Consider the following 22,636-nt stretch of genomic DNA (forward strand, 5'->3'; position numbering starts at 1 on the left):
GAAACATTCCTTCTCCGCCTTCCCCACACCAGGCCTTGCTTGCCCGCACTGACACGGTCTGGAAGGGTTGCACATATTTTTTTCCTCCCCCTTTGGTTGCACCTCGACCCCCGGACACACTGCCTGAAAATGAAGTTTACTTTGTTGATTTGCATTATTCTCCCTTCTCCAAACTCTCCTGCCATTGAAGGCATGTATTAAACAATTACGAGAGTCACATCTCTGGAGAATGGAAGCTGGAGGTGCATCTATATGTGTATATAGAAAGATTATATATATGTGTATATATGTATGTCTATGCACGCATGCACATGTATACATACACACACATATACTACTTCTTTTTGCTATGGTAAAAGGAGAAAATAAGCATTACACGTATTTAAGAATACTTGTTTATAACAAAAGTTCACATATACACATAAAGCAAAGGCTAAAACACAGTAACATATTGTAGACCGGTCACTGGTTGACTAACGCTCACTGTGGAAAATGCAAGTCATTTGCAAAATTAAGGTCGGAAAGGAAGGGGGAAAAAAGAAAAAAATAAACATTTTGTTTATGTAAACTTCGATTTTCTTGCAGTGCAAATTGGTACGGTTAAATACTGTCTACATCAAAAGGGATAGCTTTTCAGTTCTCTTCCTTTTTTTTTTCCTCTTTTTTTTTTTTTTTTAACATATATTCATACAGGGGATCCACAGAAAATAAACACAGCAGCATGTGCCAACACCGAGCGACATTCCACAATGCAATCTGCCTTTGTGTGGCGGGAGGGGGCTGCGGAGGGGACCCGAGGTGGCTATGCCCCCCTTTCTCCTCCGCCCCCTCCCCGGCAGGGCAGCGCCGTCTGTTTTGGCCAGCGAGTGAGGGAGTTTTGTGCGAATCGCTTCGCCCTGCGCCTGCCCTGCCGGTGCCTGCCGCTGCCCGGCCGGTGCCTGCCGCTGCCCTGCCGGTGCCCGCCTGCCTGCCCGTGCGCGGTACCCACTCCACTCCCGTGCACGGGCACTCGCCTGGAAAGGTCAAAATACAGCATCACACCTCCTACAGTCTAAGGGACCGTGTGGTGCAGGTGCTTTGTCTGTCTATCTATCTGTCTGTCCTCTGTGATTCGCGCTCGCCCTCTCGCTCGCTCGCTTTTTGTTTTCTTTTAATTTTTTCGCGTTTGTTTCTTTTTTTGATTTTTTGTCTTTTTTTTTTAAAGATAGGAGAAAATAAAATTAAAAAAAAAGAAAAAAAAAAAGAAAAAAAAAGGACAATCAAAAGTTGGGGGAAGGAGAGGAGGAGGAGGAGGAGGAGGAGGAGGAGGAGAGGAGGAGGAGGAGGGGCCGGGCGCCCCCGCCGCGAGTTCACTGCACGGGGGTCTGCACCCCGTGGTGCGGCGGCGTGTCCCTGCTGGCCCCGTACACGTCCTCGGCGCCCGGCAGCGTCCCTCCCGGGGGAGTCATGCGCTTCTCTTTCTGTCTCCTGTTACAAAACCACACTCTCACCACCTCCTTCTCCAGCTGTAGGCTGTCCGCGAGCGAGGTGATCTCCTGGGCAGAGGGCTTGGGGCACTTGAGGAAGTGGCTCTCCAGCGCGCCCTTGACGCTCACCTCGATGGTGCACCAGGTGCGGCGCCCGCCCCGGCGGCGGGTGCTGCGGCGGCGGCGGCAGCTCGTCGCCGCGCCCGCCCGCCTGCACCACCGCCGGCTTGATGTCGGGCTGGCCCAGCGCGCCCGCCGACCAGGGCGCCTCGCCGCCGCCGCCGCCGCCGCCGCCCCCGCCGCCGCCGCCGCCGCCGCCACCGCCGGGGCCGCCGTGGGACAGCGCCGCGATCCACTGGTGAGCGTGGCTCAGCGGGTGCCCGTTGCTCTGCAGCGCGTAGTCCGCCTGCACCAGGGCGCCGGCGTCGCGGTAGCCGCCGCCGGGCTGCATGCCGCCGGGCGGCTCGGCGTGCACCATGGGGGAGCCGGAGGCGAGCAGGCTGTAGTGGTTGGAGGCTGCGGTCGCCATGACTCGCCGAGCCGCACTGATCGCGCCGGTTAAAGGCGCCGCGCATTTGACAGCTACTTTTTCGCCTCGGGCGCCGCGCGGCGCCCGCGCCCCCCCGGCCCGCGCGGCGGGGCCCACTGCGAAGGCACGCGCGGCCGCCCCGCCCCGCCGCCGCACGCCATTGGCTCCCCGCGCCCTGACGGACGCCGGCGATCCCGGCGACCGCCGCCGCCGCCGCCCGCCATTGGCGCGCCCCGCCGGCCGCGCCCCGCCCCGGCCCCGCCCCCGACACGCCCCCGCTCCAACCCAACTCCGAGGGGGAACGGGGCGCGGGGGAGCGGCGGCCGCGGGGCGGGGGGAGCGCAGGGGAGGGCAGGGGCTCGCCGCCGCTGCCGCCGGCCCCGCCCCGGCCCGCCCTGCACCGCACCGCCGGCGGGAGGATGCTGCCGCTGCCCGGGCGCCCGCCGGCTCCTGTTGCTCGCGCCTCGACGCGCGTCTCTGCGCGGAGCGCGGCCGCGCCGCCCCGGAGCGGGAGCTGCGGGCTGGGGGGTTGCTCGCCCTCCAGCCCCCAACTTTCTGAGCGCCACCTCGCAGCCAGCCCCGCCGGAGCGGCCCGGGAGCGCCGCGCCCACGGGGGCGGGGAGCGGCCCTGCCCGCTCGCCGGCCCTGCCCTGCTCCCGGCACCCGGTGGTCGCCGGGGCGCACCACTCCTCCGGGGATGTCGGGGCTTCGCACCTCGGCGCTGCGGAGCTGGTTTTGTTCCGCTTGTCCCGTCCCGTGGGGACGGGGTGCCTGAGGGACCGCCTCAGCGGCGCTGGCCACTCTGCATGGATGCGGAAGATGGGCACGAGAGGGTGGTGGAAAATGGAAAAACAAATAGGGAAAAAAAAGGGGGATAGGGAAAAGAAAAGAAGTTGCGGCCCGGACAGGAAGGAAGGAGACCCTGGAGCTGGATTCGGATTTCCTAGGAATGAGCAGCGCCAGGCTGGCCGACGCGAAAAGAGTTCGCTGCCCATTTTTGAGCTGAAAGCCGTAGCTTTGTCTCGAAAATAAACTGCTCACGGGGGTAGGTGCGCGTCGCAGGCTCCCACTATCTTCATCGAAATAACACAATAGGGCGGACCGGGGAATTTATTACTACTAACAAGAAACAGCTTTCTTCTGCGAGTTGTTTATAAATCATCGTGTTTAACGTGAGCGCTGGAAAGGCTCCTTGCCTGGAAATATTCCTCTGCGTGGGGGGGTGGAGCAGAGGGGGGGATGGGCTCCTGCACATAAACATATACACAGCAGCAGCATAAACAGGATATCCAGTGCCCTGAGACAAGGGGCGCAGCAGGAGTTACCTCGTTTCGTTAGTTTAGCGGCGTATCAAGAGCTCCTTCTGCCGGGGGATGGGGAGGGGAGGGAGGGAGGAGGAGGAGGAGGAGGATAGGAGGAGGGGGGCGCAAACTTTGTCCATGAAAGAGTGGAGATTCTTCCTAAGGTTTGGGGTTTTTTTTTTCCTTTCTTCGAGGTGCAGGCGAAGGAAAGAACAATACTGCCTTTTCTGCGAGGGTTGCGGAGAGGGAAGTCAGTGTCTCTGAAGTGAAGCTGTGCCTTTTGTTTCCCGTGTGTAAACAACTGGGCACCCAGGAATTTTATAATTTGATGCTCATTTTCTCGTCTCTCTCCTCCCAATTAGGTGTAGACCAGTGAGTTGAAACAAAACAACAGGGCAAGTCCGCAGCAGGCATCTGCCAAGGCATCGCGGGGACCGTCCTGGGAGAGCCGCCCCACTCTCCGAGCCCGGACCAGCCCTCCCGCCCCCCTCCTGGGGCCGCCGAAGCTCCGCCGGGGGCGGCTTTCCCGCCAGCCCGCCTCCAGCTCCGCTGTCAAAAGTTCTTGCGTGGAAGAGACACGAGGGGCCAAGCCACGCGTCATTTTCAGAGCGAGGTTTCCACGCGGGCGCCTCCAGCGTGTGGTGCTCGCCGAGCACGGACCTACCCCGGTGGTCGCCCGAGGCACCTCCCTTGTGCCCCGGCCCCACGGCGTGTGCCCGCCCCACGGACAGCTGGTCCCCGTGGAGTGCCGAAAGCACCGCGCTCCCCGCGTCTCGCCGCCACCAGGAGACGGGACACGGGGTCAACGAGATTCAAACAACACTTTTCTGGGGGGGAACCACCCCCGGGGCTTACCCCAATCGTGCGTTTCCTGTCCTCCCTCCCCGGCCCTCTCTGTCCCGCCCGGCCCTTGGGCAGGTGCTGCCTACTACGGTCACCGTTCTGCGTGCCGCTCCCCCCGCCGCCCCAGCAGCGTATCTCACGGGCTAACGGTAATCACAGTTATCGAAGATGCACCGCGGCCTTAGGAGGCGGACAAAACCCGCTGTCCCCGGCAGAGCCCCCCGCCGTCCCTCCTGCCCCCTCCCCGGCGGAGCGCACGCCTACGGAGGCGCAGCTGGGAGCAGCGAGGAGCGCGGCCGGTGCATTCAGAGCCGCCGCAGACTCCACCTCCTCGTCCTCCCCATCATTGTTAGCCCTGTCATTAATACCGCTCCTTAAGCATCCTCCGCTCCCATCTCCCCCCGTGGAGAGGAGCGCCGGGGAGCGGGGAGCGAGCGCCCGACCGCCGGTCTTGTCGCCTCGCCGCTGCCCGCTGCGGGCTCCGGCTCTGGTCGCCGCTCAGGTCCGGGCCGCTAGGGATGTAAAAGAGACAGTCATGTGGCCCCTTTCTGGCGGAGCTGACCCCGCGGGATTAGAGGTCTCACCAGCCTTTCTTTCCTTTTCTCTGCTCGCATAAAAGCAGGTTGAAGGTGATGCGGTGTCTTGGGCAGACACTGCAGTGTTTTGATTCAGCTCAGCCCTTTTCACTGTTCAAAGCAGCTGTTCAAATACTAGGGCTGCTTACTTTGACGTGAAGAAGATTTTCAAACAACCCCAAAAGCTTTGAACTGACAGGCCTCCTTGATATCTCCTTCATTGCAGTGCAGCTACTCGAGAATATTCGCTATAAAATACATAGAGCGCCACTTAACTGGAGCTGAGTCCTGGCTGGGAGGCGAGGTGCTGCATACACATCAGGTGCATCCAGAAGGACGCGGGCGGGTTATGGGAGTCCTCTGGCCGCCCCTCTCCGGCCCCCCCCAGCTCCCCACCTGGGGGTTCCCGGCCCGCCACCCGCCCCCAGCTGCCGCGGCGGGCTCCGGCTGACGAGATGTTGGACTCCCTGGTGTTTCAACTCCGTGCGTGCCGGAGAGAAAGCTGAATTTCCAGCAGCAAAACAAGAGCACGGCTCGTTCCTAGCGAGCCTCGGCTTCCAGCCGCCGCTCGTCAGCCTGCCCGGCTCGGGGGGCTGGGGGAACGCTCCCCAAAGGCGCGCTCCTCTGTGCGTTTGGATGCGTGCGGCTGTAGGGTGGGGAATACGTATTTGCATATGCCTGTTGTGTTTAGAGGTGAAAAGCTTTTTTTTTTTTTTTTTAAACTCTGCTCTCCAAACCTTGAGATAGACTCACGCAGCTGAAAGGAAAGGAGGAGGGGGAGAAATCCCCGCGCCTCCTTTCCGCGTCTCTATTATCTACCCATTAGATGTTGTTTTAGGAGGAAATGCTCCAGGAGTGCAAAGACGTGGAGAGTCGCTCAGAGAATTGCTGGGTGCAATAAACGTGAGACTCCTGGTGCTCGCTTTAAAGGCCAACTTGGAAGATTTGTGCTTATTGCTGGGGCGCATTTAATGCACCTTTTGTGAGATGGGATTGTTTTGATCTCTGCTTCCTTTTTAACCTTTCTCTATGAGGTATTCAAGCCTGTGCTTTCGTGTGGCTCTTTCCAGCGTTGCTCCGAGGAGTCTGATTCGGCGGGGAGACCCAAGACATGAATGAAACTTCAACTTTAAGGGCCTGCGGAGAGACAAAACTGAGGCCGGGGCTTCACAAGTGATTGCTTTAAAAAAATCCAATCTACACAAAGAGGCAGCTGGCTGCTTTAATGAAAACTGCTTAAAGCGGCAAGAACCGCAGCCTCAGGGATGTATTTATAAGATGACTCAAAAGCTACACTTTCAAGTTGCTTCTCCTCCGGGTAGATATAACAAACACATTTAACTAAGAAATCTAAACAAAAAGGACAGAAATTGATAACTTTGATTGCACAAGCTCACATTACCCATTGAAATTAAAATCCTCTATCTAAATAGATTTCTCCACCTATCTCTAGAGAAAAAAAAATCCCTCCCTCCCTGCGTATATAGATATACACATGTGTACATATAATATCATGTACGTTTTTGCCCTGCTAGAATACTGATTATCCCAGAAGACAGAACGTGGAAAGGTGTAGAATTATAAAAAAAAAAAGTTCCTGTAAAGTTTGTATTAATGTTCATTTCCATCATTCCCCTCAACTCTATTCTTCCGGCCACTTCATTCATCTGAGAATCTGCTATTTTATCTGCATCAGTGTTTAAACTAGTGGGATATAATGTTCTAAGTTCAGTATTTGAAATTAAATTATTTGAATTCACGGATATTAATCTTTTCCCTTCATCCTCCAGTTCTGAATCTTGTCATTAAAAATGATCCACCCTTTGTAGTCCGCAAGTGAATATTTTATAGACAGATACCGCTATGAAGACTTCTAACGCAACGTCAACCAGTCAGACTTAGCTGTTGCAGGGATTACTTTGAGTAATTTATCAAAGGCAGGCTGCTAAATTTTGAGTGGTGAATATGAGGCCTTGGGGGAAAAAGAAGCAGAAGCAAAAGGAAAAAAAAAAGACGAATTCCATCAGTCTACAAGATAAATTCTGGTTGGAGTTAATACAGCTTGTTTATTGAATTCTTGGAGACAGACCCAGATGCGATTGGTGCAAGGGAGTTCGCAATTTAGTGTTCAAAAGCCTGGCTGGGAAATGACCGCCCCGTGCTGGAGCTGGAAGGGCGTTTCTGTTGGCGTGGAAAGCAGGTGAATTGGAAGGAGAGGAGAGGCGATTCAGCCTCTTTGGCTCTGGAAAGCGGTCTCACAAAGGTCTTTCCAAAGCCTGCTCTGTCCGGAGAGTTGTGAGGGACAAAACACAGCAACAGATTTTAGAGAGAAAAGAAAAAATAAAAGAGAGAGAAAAAAAAAAAAATGGAAAAGAAGTGCCCAGCTTTCTCTGACAAATCTAACGGTCGCTTTTCTGTTTGTTTTGTCAATGCTCACGCCTGATGGAGACAAGCAGACATCCTCGGGAAGAGCTCAGATAAATGGTGTGCCTGCTTCACCGGGCGACGTGATACTCCCTCCCCTCTTACAGCTTTCGGGGCACTTTTGAGCACCACTCCCGCTCCTCACTCTCAGAAGCGCCTTCTTAGAGGGCTCTCGGTCTCCCCTGCCCCAGTCGGCAGAGGTGCGGAGCGCTCCCTCCGGTGCGGAGCGCTCCAGACTGGGGATGGTGTTTTTCGCCAGGGAAGATGCGAGCCCGGGAGGCGGGAGCTGAGCCCCGCTCGGGCGGCGGGCAGCACCGCTGCGGCCCTGGGCGGCCCCGCACACGGACGCGGGGCTGGCGGTGGCCCAGGGGCGTTCTGCCAGCCCGTTGTCAAGGCGGGTTAGGGGATCGGGGCCCCGGCTGGGGGGCGATTTCTGTGTCCCCCCCGCTCTCAGCCTCCCACGTGGGGGTCGGCACAGTCCCGGCGGGGCTGAGCGGGATTTGCACGGGAGCCTGCCTCGGGAGGAGAGAGGCGAGAACGGGCCGGGGGGGCTGGAAACTTTCTTTCGCTTGGCGAGGAAGAAGAGGAGCTAGGCGAGCAGGAAGGCTGGCCCATTGTCCACAGAGGGTGCATTTTTGTCAGGCTGGCGTTGGTTGCTATAGTGAGGAGGGAAGGGGAGAGAGAGAGGAGGGAGAGGGAAAGAAAAAAATACCCGACCCTAAACCAAACAGAGGAGCACAGTTCGCCTCCTTTCGCTCACCCGGCTCCAGCCGGTAGAGCTCCTCGCTCCCAACCAAAATAAGAGCGGGCTGCGGGCCGACCCGGGCTCCCGGTGGGGCGAGCCGCCTCCCCGGCCCCGGCCCCGGCCCCGCGGGGCAGCCGCCCCGCCCCGCCCCGTGCCCGCAGCCGCGCACCCTCCGCTGCCCGGCCCGGCGGGGTCCGAGCGCTGCGGGCTGAGCACAGAAACCTCCCAGCGCTGCGGCGGGATGCCCCGAGTCGCACAGCACTACAGCACACCTGATCCAGCGCCTACCCACTTGGTCACAGTGGCTTCGCACCCCGCAGAGCATCCGTGACACTGATCCTGACACGGACTGCGGAAGGCTTTGTGGGGTGTCCTTTATTTTATTTTTTTTTTCTGTGCCTAAATAATTCAAAGCAGGGGAAAAAATAACTTCTCCCGATGCAAATGAGCAGCTCTTTAATTTTAAAAGAGACTCTTATTTTGCAGTAGTGTTTTTTGTTGCCTTGCTATTGAACTTTCAAAATAGTGTGGCGGGGGAAGGCAATAATGAAGGGTCTCGAAGGCTTAAGATTTAGTTAAGTGAGTGACTCAAGACTGCACAAAGAAAGTTAGTTACTTAGTTAATTGAGAATTATTCACCTTCTGAGATCTGCGCTGCAGTTTGTTCAGATGACAGTGCGAACTTGGGGCGGGGGGAGGCATGAGGCCGACAGGGGAGGAGGCAGGTCTCACTTGGGAGTTTTGTTTTTTTTTTTTTTTTTTTTTTTTTCTCCCAGGACAAGTTAAATTGCAGCTGAAGGAGAGAGGTCAGTATCTTTTCGAATCAATCTCTCTGTCGGTCTGCCTATGTCCCCATCTATTCCGTGTAAAGGGAAAAGCTCCAACTTTGTTCCTCCATCTGTTCTGTATCATCTGCAATCGACAGTTCTTTAGATTGCATGCACTTTTGCTCCCGATGAAGTGAAACTTCTAAGGTGTATAGTCACTTATCTGAAATAGGGAAAAAAGGGAAGTCGTCTTTTTTAATCTTAGAGGAGAATTGTTTTCTTTCCACATAACTGTTTATTCTCTCTCCCTATCTTTCTTATTTCTTTCTTTGTCTTTCTTTCTTTCTTTCTTTCTTTCTTTCTTTCTTTCTTTCTTCTTTATTTCTTTCTTTCGTTATCTTATTTTGTTCTTTACTTATTTTCTTTCTTTTCTTTTTTTCTTTTCTTTTCTTTTCTTTTCTTTCTTTTCTTTTCTTTTCTTTTCTTTTCTTTTCTTTTCTTTTCTTTTCTTTTCTTTCTTTTCTTTTCTTTTCTTTTCTTTCTTTTCTTTTCTTTTCTTTTCTTTTCTTTTCTTTTCTTTTTTTTTCTTTTCTTTTCTTTTTCTAATTTTCGAATTGTAGTTGACAAGTTTTATTTTAAAAAAACACTTTACAAGCTACCACTTAATGCATTATTGACATTTTTTAAAAAAATGCTTGAGAGAAATCACGTTAATGAAGAGAACATTTGTAGTAATTTGGTGATAATTATCAGAATCACCAAATATTCGCAAAGGCTTTAACATTACGTGTTGGAAGAAAAGCAAAACACATTACTTTAATAGTCTGATATGCAAACTATGGACCATTCAATTACATGGCTTAATAATGCATACATGATGTGATCTTGTTATTGGGATAGGAAGGGCTGCAGTAATTCACTCCGAAGACCAAGTGTGCTCTTACATTCAGTAAAATCCATTGCCATGGATCAGGGGGCCCTGCCAAACTACATTTAAGAGAATAAAAATTAATGACTGAGAATTTGAGCGTTAAATTAACATTAATTATATGACCTGCCTGCTGGAAAGATTAAATTTCTTACGCCCTAATTAGATAACGTCTCCTCATACATCAAACAATTTCCATTTCCAGATTTCAGGATTAAAATGCAGGCTGGGGAGACCGGACTTGTTCTGTCGCCGGCAGCCGGCGGCCTCTCAGAAAGCTCCCGGCCCCGTCCCGCTCCTCCCGAATCCCGGGGGCTCACGGCGGGCTGGGATCGGGGCCGGGGAGCAGCTCTGGGTCAGCCCTTCTGTAACTTGAATTTCCCTCACCCACCGCCCCGGATGTGGTGGCGAGGCCGGGCGGGGCGGGGGCGCGCCGCGGGTGCGCGGGTGCGGAGCGAGATGCGGGAGCGCCTCGCCCGCCGCCCGGGGATGCTCTGAGGAGCGGCCCAGACACCCGCGCTGCCCCGGGGGCTGCCCCCGTCGGCAGCCCCGAGCAGTAAGGGCAGAGAGACGGGGCTATCTTCCCAGCTCATGAGTGCAACTAATTTCAGTTTAATTGCTTCTCTCAAGAATAAAACCTCAGCGGTTCTCCCTCCCTCCCCCACGCAGGCACACGGGATCCTGCCTTTTCCTGCCCATGAGAAGACCCCTCTCCCCTGCTCCCTCACCCCTCCAGCTCCGCGGTCACCCAGGCATAACCCACGGGTCACGGTCACCCCAGGCAGCGCCCGCCCGCTGCCGGCGCTCCCGGCCCCGTCCCCTCCCTGCTCCGCCGCCTCCCTGCCCCTCCCGACGGCGCCCGGGCCACGGAGCGGACACGGGCGGGTGTGGCGGGGCCGTGCCACCGGCGGGGCCAAGCAGCTCGGTTTCAGGGCTTCGGGTTTCAGGGCTTTAACCTCGACTTCTGCAGGGGAAAAATAAATTGGAAAAAAAAAAAAAAAAAAAAAAAAAGAGAAAAAGGAGAGGCGGGAGCGTATGGCAGGGTGCTCACCCGTGGGGCGGAGGATGCCGGGGGCAGGCGACCCTGTCGGCTCCGTCCTCCTGGCAGCATCCTCTGCCTGGTGGTCGGATACTGGCTGTGCCTCGATGGCTCTTCATTGTGTCTGCCTTTGTGCTGAGCCTCTCGGGAAGCTCCTGAAGAAAAGTCCGAGAAAGCCAGACTAAGACAAACGTTACTACCCAGAGGCTGTTTTGGGAGAGCAACTGTGCAGTAGAGCTGAGGTGGCCTTTGGCAGCTTCATGGTTAAATGCAAAAGTCATAACAACCCCCTACCCACCTCGAAAAACTGTTAGGAACAGGAATCATAACATTTAAAATGTTTCCTTGTTCTCACTTCATTCTGTAGTACCAGATAATTGCTTTTTTAACTCAATTGAAACTCGGTTTCTGTTATTGCAGTGTTACTGCTCCTCCATGAGCTTCAGAATTTGTCAAAAACATCCATTTCTTGTCTATTAATGTCTCTTGCCCACTTTCTGGACTGGATTGATAACCATTTATGTTTAATGCTATGTTAAGTAACAGCTTTGGGAAATGGAGTAGGTGAGGAGGCTGTGGAAGAGATAAGGGTAAATTGTCTTGTTCTTCCGTCCTGGTCTCCAGAAGCACCTCTCCTTCATGTCTGAAGCCTAGGCCATGCAGTCAGACTAATGCTAAAAACAAGTAATTATTTCACAAGGAGTTAATCTTTCCAATAAATAACAAATACCTTTTATCTTAAATTTGATGGCAAATAAAGTTGGATAGACAGGGGACCAGAGGAACTGAGGGCAGTAAAAGTTAGCTTGCGACACACAAGCAGTCTGCAAACTTGAACAGCATCTTCAACAACACATCCACATCCAGTAAAAAGAAGTTTCACCAGAAACAGCTGAAAAACACATTTAACAGACACAGATCTAGAAACCACACAAAAGAATATTGTGGCAATCAGCTAAAAAAGTAGCAACCTGCAGAGTTCCCACTGTTGTCCACTCTTTCCAGCTTTAGAACCACCTATTCTGTAGGAACTTACTTTCTGCCTCTGGTCAAGCAGAGGCAGAAAGCAGTGTGTTCTTTCATATCAGCATATGTTCTTTCATAGCAGCATATGTTCCTTCATATCCTCCTGTCAGCTTCAGTGGCAGAGCTGAAAAAAGTATTGAAGAGGGCTGAAGTGACTGGGTGGTAGTGGTCTTCAACTAAAACACACTGGCACTCCTCTGGTTACCAAGATATCACAGTGGGAGTGCAATAGCCTATTTGTTATAAAAATCTAATAACTGGTCTACAAGTTTCATATTGAGAGGAGGCTACAGCTGACATAACTGTTTCTCCCCTGAAAATGCAGATGGGGATGTGCTGGGATGCCCCTTTCTCTCTGCTGTGGTGAGTGACAGCTGAAAGTTTAATTCTCACATTTGTGTAAATGCAGTGGTTAGAAACAAGCTAAATCACTCCCTTGCTCTGAGTGCAGGGTGGGCAGGGACCGTGACTCAGGCACTGCTACAGGTGACGTGGCAGTTGCATTTCCACAGCTCTGCTTGACTGTCTGGGGGTGCTGACACCAGTTGGAGCAGCAGGGATTTCTCTGCTGCTCCCACACACAGCCCATGAAAGGCAATCAGTCTTTGTAGGGAACAGCTCAAATAATTCATGTACCATAATAATTGTATATTCCCACTAAAGTGACACTGAACAGTCGATCCTTCAACAAAAAAGATTTGCCCATCACCCCAGATGATTGCTGAAGAGTTACATTTCTAAAAAAAAAAAATCCCTAAACCCCCATGATGATACGCAAGCATGTAGAAATTAGTGGTGATAACTGAGCCTAGAGATCCGTGGCTTAAATGGGAGTCTCTGCATGTGAGCTGGGTGGCAGAAATGAACCTGGATCCCTTCCCTTTGCCCGCTAGACCCTTCAGACCATGAAGACTGGGTTGTAAATCCCCCCTCCACTTTCTGCTGTGCAGACATATGGTTGGTGTTTCCTCAGTGGAGACCCCCCAACTGAGAGTGCACCTGTGGTAGAGTTAGCAGTAAACAGGAGTAAAGAGTTAACCTACTTATGCACTCCGAGAGAGGTGAGTTTATCCACTTTTATTTACTGCTACACTACCGGACTGCGCTTCAGCATAAATTGGTTCAAGGTGCCTTGTTTCAGCAGTCGTACAGAGAACTGGCTTCTTAGTTATTCTGTAACTCAAAGGTGTGCAAAATCACTGCCTAACTGGGAATAAAATTATCATAAGCACAATTATGCCTGTGCTGAAAGGACAAGGTCAGCAGAGAGAATCCAGAATGTCAACAAGACTAGTTCATGATGGATTGTCCCAGACAAAGCTGTCTGATGTTATATATCACAAAAAGTTAAAAGATGATGTAATTTATATGTTAGACTCATTGTCAATTCACACCCAAACCCGAGGAATGGCAAAATCCATTGTCGCACTTTCGGCCATATGGCACATTTTGGGATGTGTGGTGAGGGTGGTTGGCAATATAGAATTTTTATCATTGGCATGTCAGTAAAGCATTTTGTGAGCTGACAGTAGCTTCTGTGTTTGGCACCAGCAATCCTGGGGGACCCCATATCAGTGTGTTTTCCCTGCCATGTCTTCACAACAATTTGTTCTCTGCTCAAAATAAAAAATCTCCCTGCAGCCAAAAGGGTCTCTGATTTAGGCCTTTTGCTCCAGAGTTTTGCCATTGGTGGTTCAAACCTTTTGGGATGGTAAAACATAGTTAGACTGGACTACTCAAGGGCAGTTTAGTGGTGTAGTGGCTTCTACCAGCTCTCCCAAATTTCTTGCAAGGTTTCTTATACTCCACCCCATTATTTCCTTTCTTCATTTTTTTATAGTCCTTTTTTATACTATACAAACATATTTATGTAGTAACTATCCAGAGAAGCTTGGTCAACATCCAGTGATCATACATTATTTTGAAAGAGGTCTGTATTCATGGCTGCTGACAAAAAATAAATGCATTAATTAAAAAATCTGCCTGCTTTGGTTTTAAGGGTAGGAGATGAAGACCTCACTCTTTTTTTTTGCCTCCTGTCTGAATGCATCCTGGTCATTACAGGTGGGAACGGGAGAGCTGCTCCTTGTTACAGCTGTATGGTACTTCCAGTTAAACATTTTTGGTTTTATAATGTTGCTAGATTGCTTCAACAAGGCCCAGATTATCTATTGCCACACAGCACTTATAAAATGAGGACAAAAATTTTCATCTTTTAGATTTTAATCTACAATGGGGCAAAGAAAAAAGTCTAGGGAGTGGGGAACAGATTGAAAGGGACTGGCTTCAGATGTTATGCTAAGTACATAGCATACCTTTGTATGTATTTATATACACAGCTATGTACATAGCATAACAGAGCTGGCTCTTCCAGACACAGCTGAGATCACCCAGCCTGATGCTGTACATCCTGCAGGCATGCTGAAGGTGGAAACTGGGGCCATTTGGAAATTATACGCCTTGACATTCTAAGTGCATGGTTGACATGCTGAGTATGAATGGTTGTTCCTCTTTTCTAGGAGTGTGCAGTCCTGGTCCATTCATTGTACTGCATTTATCATCTTAGGTTGGTCTGCAAAAGGCAAGACCATAGACACTGCTTCTTGGTTTGAATGTAATTTGTAAATAATGTATTATATCCATAAAGAAAAAGACACATCCTACATATAGGTCCGGTGTGATGTGGTAAAAGCAAAACACCCACAAGCCCTCTTCCCTCCCTTGTGTCTGCTGAAGGTCCAGAAAAGAAACTAGCAATGCACTCTCTAGGTATCTCAGGTTAGATACCTAGAGAGAGACTGAAACTCAGTGTTGCAATACCTAATTTTTATATACCTGGCTTTCCAAGGGAATTCTCAGCCTGGTAGTGCACTCCAGGTTATCCCAATTACAATTCTGATAAACAGGCACCTTGAACAGGACTGGCAGGCCTGATCCTGCTGATAGGAAATAGTAAGCAGAGACAGCCGCTCGTCTCTTACCAGGAATTGCTCTCTGCTCTTCCCCGGGTAGTTCTGGAGAGAAGGATGCAGGCAGCAAGGGTGATGGCAATGTCCCCTAACTCCTGATGTCTGCAGTGCAGGGGCCCTTGGCAGCCAAGGGGAGGCACAGCTCATCTGCTGTGCTGCTGTGTCTGCTCTGGGAGGAAGTGCAGTGCCTGGGGTAACTCACTCAGATACAGCTGACTATGCCACGGATGCTAAAGTTAAGCAAAATTAATGTGACACCCTAGTTAAAAAGCTAGGAATTTCCAGTGATAAATAACAAGCTTTGAAGATGTAAATTTTGAGCATGTTTGTCTCCAGGGATGAATCAGTGCCCAGCCATGTGTATCTAGAAAGTTGAGCCAGTGTAGTTTTCCTTCATATCTGGTGCTGTTGATATAAAGGATCAGAGCTCCTATTTGTGTTTTTGTTGTGTTTCTGTGTTTGAATCAGGGTTGGTAGCCACCTTAGGCTGCACTTTCAAAAAGCTTGAATCAGAAAGTGAGTCCAGGTTTTCTTGAGTTATATTTTTCAAATCAAGCACCAGAGCAAAGTGTCAGTTTTCCAGGGTTTCATCTTCAGTGAGGCAGGAGAGAGTTACCTCTCTTGCTATTAACTGGTTTGAATGGGATCTTGCAAAGTATCCACAGAAAGACTGTGCTCACATGATTGGGACAGTTAGAAGGGACTTTGATGAGTGGTAAATGAAGGAATATGTATGCATATACACTGGAATATTTGTCTCCCACACCTGAGATACTTTTCTCTATTAGTTAGGGGTGAAATGTCTTTTCTGCTTGACACTGCTGTTACTTCAGAATATTTTTGGGCAATGGATCTGTGAGGTATACAGATAGAAAAACCCCTGAAAACCTTTTACAGCTAAATTAAGTGTTGGCATCTCTCTCAGGACCTTACTGTAATTTTTTTCCTCCTTGAATCTCCTACTGTTGGATTTATGTAATTAAATTAAAATCTCAGTTCTTGTGAAAAATAATAAATTTGGTTTCTATACATCATGATTCTAGAGGGATGTTTTAAAAGGTTATTTGAAAGTACCCTGAATGTGCAGCAACCAACAGAGAAATAGAATGAAAACCACATTTATTATTAGGAAAAATTTCGAAACTTTTAACCATGCTTGTCATTTTTAAAGTTGACTTATGATTTAGATAAGACATTAAGAAGAGCTTTCTAACTTTCAGTTGCAAAGCACAAGAATAGATTGCCTAGAGTGACAGTGGGAGGATTTTGAAAATAGATTGGACGAAAGTCTGCTGGGAATGGTTTAGCTGCAGTCGATCCAGCCCAGTGCCAAAGGATGCACAAGTGACCTCTAATTCTTCCGAGCTGCGGCACGGCACGGTCCCTGAGCGCCGGCAGCGGCTGCGGAGCCCGGCCGGGCTCGGCCGAGGTGCTGGGGTTGGCAGGGGCAGGCGGACAGACCCCCGTCCTCTCCGGGCGGTGTGCGGAGCCGGGGAGTGCCGGTGCTCACGGCAGGGCTGTCACGGCTGGGATTCACCTCTCGCCCCGCCTGACCTTTCTGCTTGACTTCTTTGAACATATTTCTGGTCATAAGCAGTTCCTCCGGGCAGCCAGGAGGGAGGCAGGGAGTCACCTTCTCTGCAAATGTTATACATGAATAAACACCTTCCTGGGCTTACTTAACCGCAGTCCACTGTGTGCCTGGCTCCCTGCTGACACACCATTAGCATCTGAAGCATCTATATTTCCTGAATCGAAACAGAGATAACTTATCATTCTCCAGCTGCTTATCTCAGACCTGCCCTGTGGATCTGGTGGAAAGATTTCCCCATTAGCACAGAACAACAGGTGCCTGATACTCACTTTGAAATGTTCCCCTTTTTAAAAATAAGAAGGTTTGGGATTCTTGCCTTCTGCTTTCTGCATCTTTTTTTTCCATCTCTATGCCCATGTAGCCCAGTTTATTACTGGACTGTTGTCCCATATATTGCTGACAGTGCTATCAGTTCCACATAAACTTGTCCCAGGAAGTTCTGGATATTTTAGCATCATTTAGCATCATCCTTGCATTGCAGTGGCCAAAGTCAGTGTGCCATTTAAAAAGGGGTTAGGTACATGTTGAGGAAACTCTTCTGGAAGCTACTGGAATATAGAAGTAGGGGAACAAGCATCCACTTACTTTCTGTTTTCATATCTGTTTTTTCTTTCAACAAATCCCTGCGGTATCAAGTCAGCACAAATAGTGCTATGCATAGGTTTACTTTCTGGAAAAAGGGTCAGCAGAGGCAGAAGTGCCCACAGCAGCCAGTGGGATGGAGGGTGTGACTGTAGAGGGGCATACCCTGGAGACATCCCTTCCTCCATCTTCCACAGAGTTTCACCCTGCTTCCCAGGGCAGCCAAACGTGGCATCTCTGGAAGCAGTTTTTTCAGCAAGCTCTTCAGCAACCTTTCTTGTAAATGTAGTAGACAGGGGTGTGTTTCTTCCCACTGTAGCCTGGGGTGCCAGGGAGCTCCTGGAGCACCTGGGGCTGCACACAGTTGTGCTCACTGATGCCCATTTCTCTATTGAGCCTGGCCCCAGAAGGGTCTGACCCCTCTCAGGCATTGCTCATGTAAGCTGCTGCCTCAGCCGTGGTCCTCTGTACTTTACTGGGGCTTGTTGGGGTTGCTGCTGGTTTAAAAATGTTACAGCTCTTTTTTTTCATGGCTTTAGGTAGGAAAATAGACATGATGCAAGGAAAGGAGATGATCAGGGCAAGAAGTTGAACTCTCTTCTTACTTTCTGAGTACTGCTACCCCTAAATCACTTTTTTTGTCATGCAGTGAAATCTTATCCAAAGCACTGGAAAGGAGCACACAGCTAACCACAGAGCTGAGATTCATTGGCTGGAATTTTATCATAAGAGATATGAGGAGTTTGATGGACACACTGGTGCTATCACCTATAGATATGTTCCTTGATGCTTTTCATCATGAAATTCTGCTTCCTCTTGCTTATATAGTTGTGCCATCTGTCTTGATTTGAGTGTTTCAGTGCTTGATGTTTTCATCCAGATCAGGATCCAGGAGACAAGTGAAAATATAAGCAGCCTATCTTTCATCGCAAAAGAAAAGATTCTTCAGTTTGAAAAGTTGCAAAGTTTGCAAGGGGAGCCTTGCAAATGCAATGAGAAATCTAGAGCACCTCAACAACAGGTGTCTGCTTTTACTGGTTTTAAAAAAAACCCCAAACGACTAATTTTTACTGCTAATCTATGAGGCTTATTGTGCATAGCCTGATTTGTACTTTCTTAATGCACAGGACTGGCACTATTGTTTATAGCTCTGTCAAACTTATAAAAATTAAAGAGCTTTCTCTGACTAGTCTCTGACTCAAAGCAAACTATCCTGGAAGCAGTCAGTTTCCTGGTTCCATGGTTTCAGAGAATGAAATTAAGGCAAAACTGATACACTTGAACATCCTGAAAAATTATCACTATTCTTTCATTATGAAAGTCTAGCACATTAATATTTGGTACAGAACTGCAAAATTTTGCTTTTAACCAAACTCTGATATTTCTGAATATGTGAGCTCACAGCTGGTTGTTTATCCTGGGCCAGACACAGTCCTTGCAGGCTCTAGGTACCTCTAACACACTTCAGCTTCTCCCCTCACCAGGTCATGACCAGGCTCTGGATGGAGCAAGAGAACACAGGTGAGTGGGTTGGGGGAGGTCTTCCCTGCAACCCCTGTTTGTGATGACTTTATGTTTCTGTGTTTCTGGGCAGGGGAGTAGCCAGCAAGGGTTGTTCTCTTGTGATCTTATGTGTTTAATCTTATGGGAGGAGGCAGGAGTGCTGGGAGGGGGAGAATTACCAGAAGTGTGGAAAGATGGTGGGAGAATGGGGGTTCACACAAGGGAAAAGAGGAGGAAGGTGGAAAATCAGGATGAAATTAAGAGGATGAGGGAAACATCAGGGCCCAAAATAGGATAGAATATGACGCTGAAGGGGGATAGAGGGAAAGAGGCCAAAGGGTGTGCAGCTCCCTAGGGGATCCACAACAGGATCCAAGAGTGTCATCTCTCTGCATTTGTGTTCTGACAAACAGAAATGTTTAAGCAGTAGTCTTAAACATGCTCCCGTACACCCCTGCTCTAATAAACCTCTGGTGAGCAGCACTTCAAAGATAACAGCCTGTTACTGCCATTATTTCAAGCAATGAATGACGGCACAGACTTCATTGTGAGTGGAGGACTTAATTCTCCTACCCAGTGATAGGTTTATTTTAAAACAAGTCATAAAGTTTTCCTCCTCCTGAACTCCATCTGTTTGAGGGGTATGAAGGTTGAATAATTGAGCCTTCAAAAGTTACAGGATATCAGAATTAAGTTTCTTCTCTTGTGTACATAAATAAATATGTGCTTGTGTGATTACATATGTGGTCCCAGTTGACTAAGACTGGTCATCTGAAGTGGAGTGAACCTCTTGGGAGGAATTGATAAAATGAACAAATTAGTTTTAGGTTTTATTTCTATTTGGCAATGATAGACAGCAACTAGACATTGTGTGTGTATTATTTTTATTCCAAAGCCTCCCTTATAATGTGGGTGGAACACTACTAGGCTTCATCAGGATAAGACATCTGACCTGTTACTTGCTGGAACACAAGCTCATTATACTCAGTCTTCTGGCTGGAAGTGAAAGGAAGTATCACTTTTTTAATTTGTTGGGGAGAATAGAGAGTAGCATTGTGAAATGAGTTATCCTCATCAGGTATCCCAAACTTCTAAAGTGTAGATGAGCCATGGACACTGGTTAATACTACCCTAGAACAGGATGGAGAAGTTTCTGATGGTCCAACTTGTCCATGAGAACGGGCAAGGAGCAGCTGCAGGAGAGCCATAACCAGGGCCCTGGTTTGAGGGCTGTTTGTCTCCTCCTTCTCAATCACTTTTCAATCATGCTCCAAAATAACAATTTGAGGTGGGCAGAGTGAACATAACTTGTGGGAACAGAGGTTTAGTATTTTTCTGGAGTTACAAGCTTAATAATTTCCAGTGAGGGCACAGCAAAGACAGAAGTCTTGGTTGCACACTGAATATTCAACACAGGTCTGCATCTAATAAGTTTTAAGTAGAGATGAGCCATTGCTGCACCAATAAAAATTAGGTTTGCCAATTCATTCACATTTTAAAAACAATCTTGTAAATCTGCAGTCTCTCCATCCCACCCATAGCTCCTCTGTCTCCAACTTTGCACGGCACAAGCCCCGGGTTACCTGGGTGCCTGCAGAACATGCAGAACACACAGTGATCAGTTCAGTTTTAATGCAGAGCATTTCCAAAATTAATTACCCAGAAGCAAATATTAAATGACTCTTCTGTAGAATACAGGAAGAAGAATTATTGCAGCACAGTGAATGAATGCTGTTATGAATGTTGCCCTTGTGCTCTGGGGTGCAGCCTCCCCAGCCCCCCTGAATGGAAATGTAATAGCAATGAGAGCTGATCTGCTCTCAAGGTTTAGATGTGGGCCTGATTTCCAGCAGGTGGGTGATGCTGGTGATCTGATGTGCCCTGAATTAAGCACGTCTTTAAAGTGTTTTTTTTTTCCTCCTTTCTGAATAGAGACTTCCAGTTCTGCTATACTGATGCTGGCAGTGGCTCCAATTAACTCTGGATGTGACTGCAGGACCTGGACATTCCCAGCTCTCTGGCCCCACACTTCCTCTCAGGTTTGCCAAATTGCTGCAAACAATTTTATTATCTTTTGTCCTGATGTTTCATATATCAGGTACGCTGAGAATTCTGTGTGTGAATCTTAAAAAAAAAAAAGAAAAAAGAAAGAAAAGAAAGAAATTGCAAGAAAAATTGACAGCCGTGTGCTCACAGGTGTAGGTGGGCTTAGGTAACAAGGATTATATTGCAAAATCTAATATGAAGATGGGTTATAACTAGCCCTTGCCAAAATTAAAATAAGGAAATCTGATCAGCATGGTAGGCATCTGAGTTTGACCCAAAGACTTATGGAATAAAGTGTTATTTGCATCCCTCTTCTGCAGTCTCAAAGAGGTAATAAATAGCACAATAGAAAAGAAGTGGCAGTGGAATGACTAATTTTAAAACTTTTTTATATTAGTCTCTTTTCAAAAGGAATACAATAAGAAACTGAAGGTAAACAATTCTTTTTAATACATAAGACACATATAAAATGAGTTATAAGATTTATGTTTTTATGTTTATGTATTTATACTTTGATGACAGCAAAAAACCATGAGAATGAAGAAGTGACCTTCATATTTTTTTTTTTTACTGTGCATTTCACATGCATCTTTTTTTTCCTAAGGTATCTTGGCGTCAGAAATCCCTTGCAATATACTGTGGTACAATTTTGCCAAATAACAGAGTATTTAGGAGGCTGTATGTTCAGTCTGTCTCCTGTCTGCCTTCCCAGCAACATGCCTGGCTAAGCTTGTGCCTGCCACACAGAGCTCAGGGGGCAGTGGCTGTCTGGACTGACTGTGCTGTGCTGGCTCCCTCTTGCCTGGCACCTGGCATGGCCACCAAGGACTGGGGTTTAGAAGGGTTTGCCCAATGTCTTGGGACTGGTGTTTTAAAAGGATTTGACTTTAATGTACTTATCCCACTCAGATTTTCAGAAGAGCTTTGCTACTGGATTCTGGGCTGCTTGGAAATGCAGGTGTTTCCTTAGGGTGCCTATACTGGAGTATAGGCAGAGGCAGGTCTGTGAGAGAGAGCTGCAGTCCATCAAGTGATCTCTGTCCCAAGGGAGCACTTCCAAAACAGCAATCCCAGCCAGCATGGTTGGGACACACACGAATGGTGCTGCGTGTCCTGCTGGCTGAGCCTCCTTTGGGCACGGCTCAGAAATGCTGTCAGAATGAAGCAGAGCACTCAAAATACTTTTAGGGTGGAAGACCCACCCTGAGTGAAGGTCACAGGCCTTTTGCTGCTAATTGAAGGAAGGTGAGGCTTCCTCTGATGAAGAGCCAAGACTCATTACTGAAAGCTTTGAATAAATCTTTGAATGAAGTGCAGTATGTCTGCAGCTACAAGCTCGTTCATCTGTCTACAAACATACTTGTGTTTGTATGGAAAATGATGAAAAAAAGGGTGTTTGTAAGGACACTCATAGGCTGTACAATGCCGTGCTGAAAATTTTATTACATTGATTCAAATACTTTCTGCAGTTTATGTAAAGTAATCTTTCTGTATCTCATGGAATTTGCATCCTGGGAGTGATTGATACTCTGAGTGGGATGAAGCTGACTTCCATTCCCTACCACACAGGTGTGTGATGAATCCTGGTTTGAGGTGTGCTATTATTTACTGCCAAGGTTATTTCATAAATTCAGTTTCACACTTCTAATTCAGACTTGCATTCTCTCTGTGAGAGGGCTCTTATTAAGCCATCGTTTCATGAGCAAACTAAACCAAACTAAAAGCTACCAGTAACAGATCGGTTTTATTCCCTTCCATAAATATTGCTTTTTTATGCATTAAAAGTGTGATTAGGTGAGATGGCATCTTTGGACAAGGGACAAGTGCCACTCTTCATTACTAACTTTACACTGTGATCACTGGGGATCACTTTTAGTTTTCTAGGTGATTTGTTAATGGGATTGAAAAAACTAACACAGGCTGGAAAGGGGAAAACCAAGCATGTGAAACTGCCACAGAGATTAGTATTAATTTTCAGACTATCTGAATACTGGTGTATGTATATCACTTGCTGTTAAAAAGCAAACAATTATGAAGCAATTATTCTCCACTTTAGGAACAGGGAAATAGCAAAGCTTCTTGGAGAAGGATGCACTCAGAGAGCATGAACAGTTACTGCTGCTATTCAACCACAACCACTGGATCCCCCTCTTTGCTCTACCACCTAAAAAATATTTGTGGCTGGACAGGTAGTTGCAGAATTCAGCCTTTATGACCTCTTCCAAGAACAAAAACAGGGCAGAACTTTTAGAAACAGGAAGGATGCCTGGTCTTTTTTTAGCCTAGAAGCAGGTTATAG

General features: G+C 48.6%; 1 protein-coding gene across 1 annotated transcript; it reads right to left on the bottom strand.

Moving 5' to 3' along the window:
* Positions 1 to 1,270: 1,270 nt before the first annotated feature.
* Positions 1,271 to 1,995, bottom strand: POU3F2 (POU class 3 homeobox 2). The gene is given in 2 exon segments (XM_050972696.1): positions 1,271 to 1,598; positions 1,600 to 1,995. Coding segments are annotated over 2 exon segments (645 nt in total). The 3' UTR covers positions 1,271 to 1,349.
* Between the last annotated feature and the right edge of the window lie 20,641 nt (positions 1,996 to 22,636).

Source organism: Serinus canaria, chromosome 3 (genome assembly GCF_022539315.1).
Source record: "Serinus canaria isolate serCan28SL12 chromosome 3, serCan2020, whole genome shotgun sequence".
Classification (NCBI taxonomy): domain Eukaryota; kingdom Metazoa; phylum Chordata; class Aves; order Passeriformes; family Fringillidae; genus Serinus; species Serinus canaria.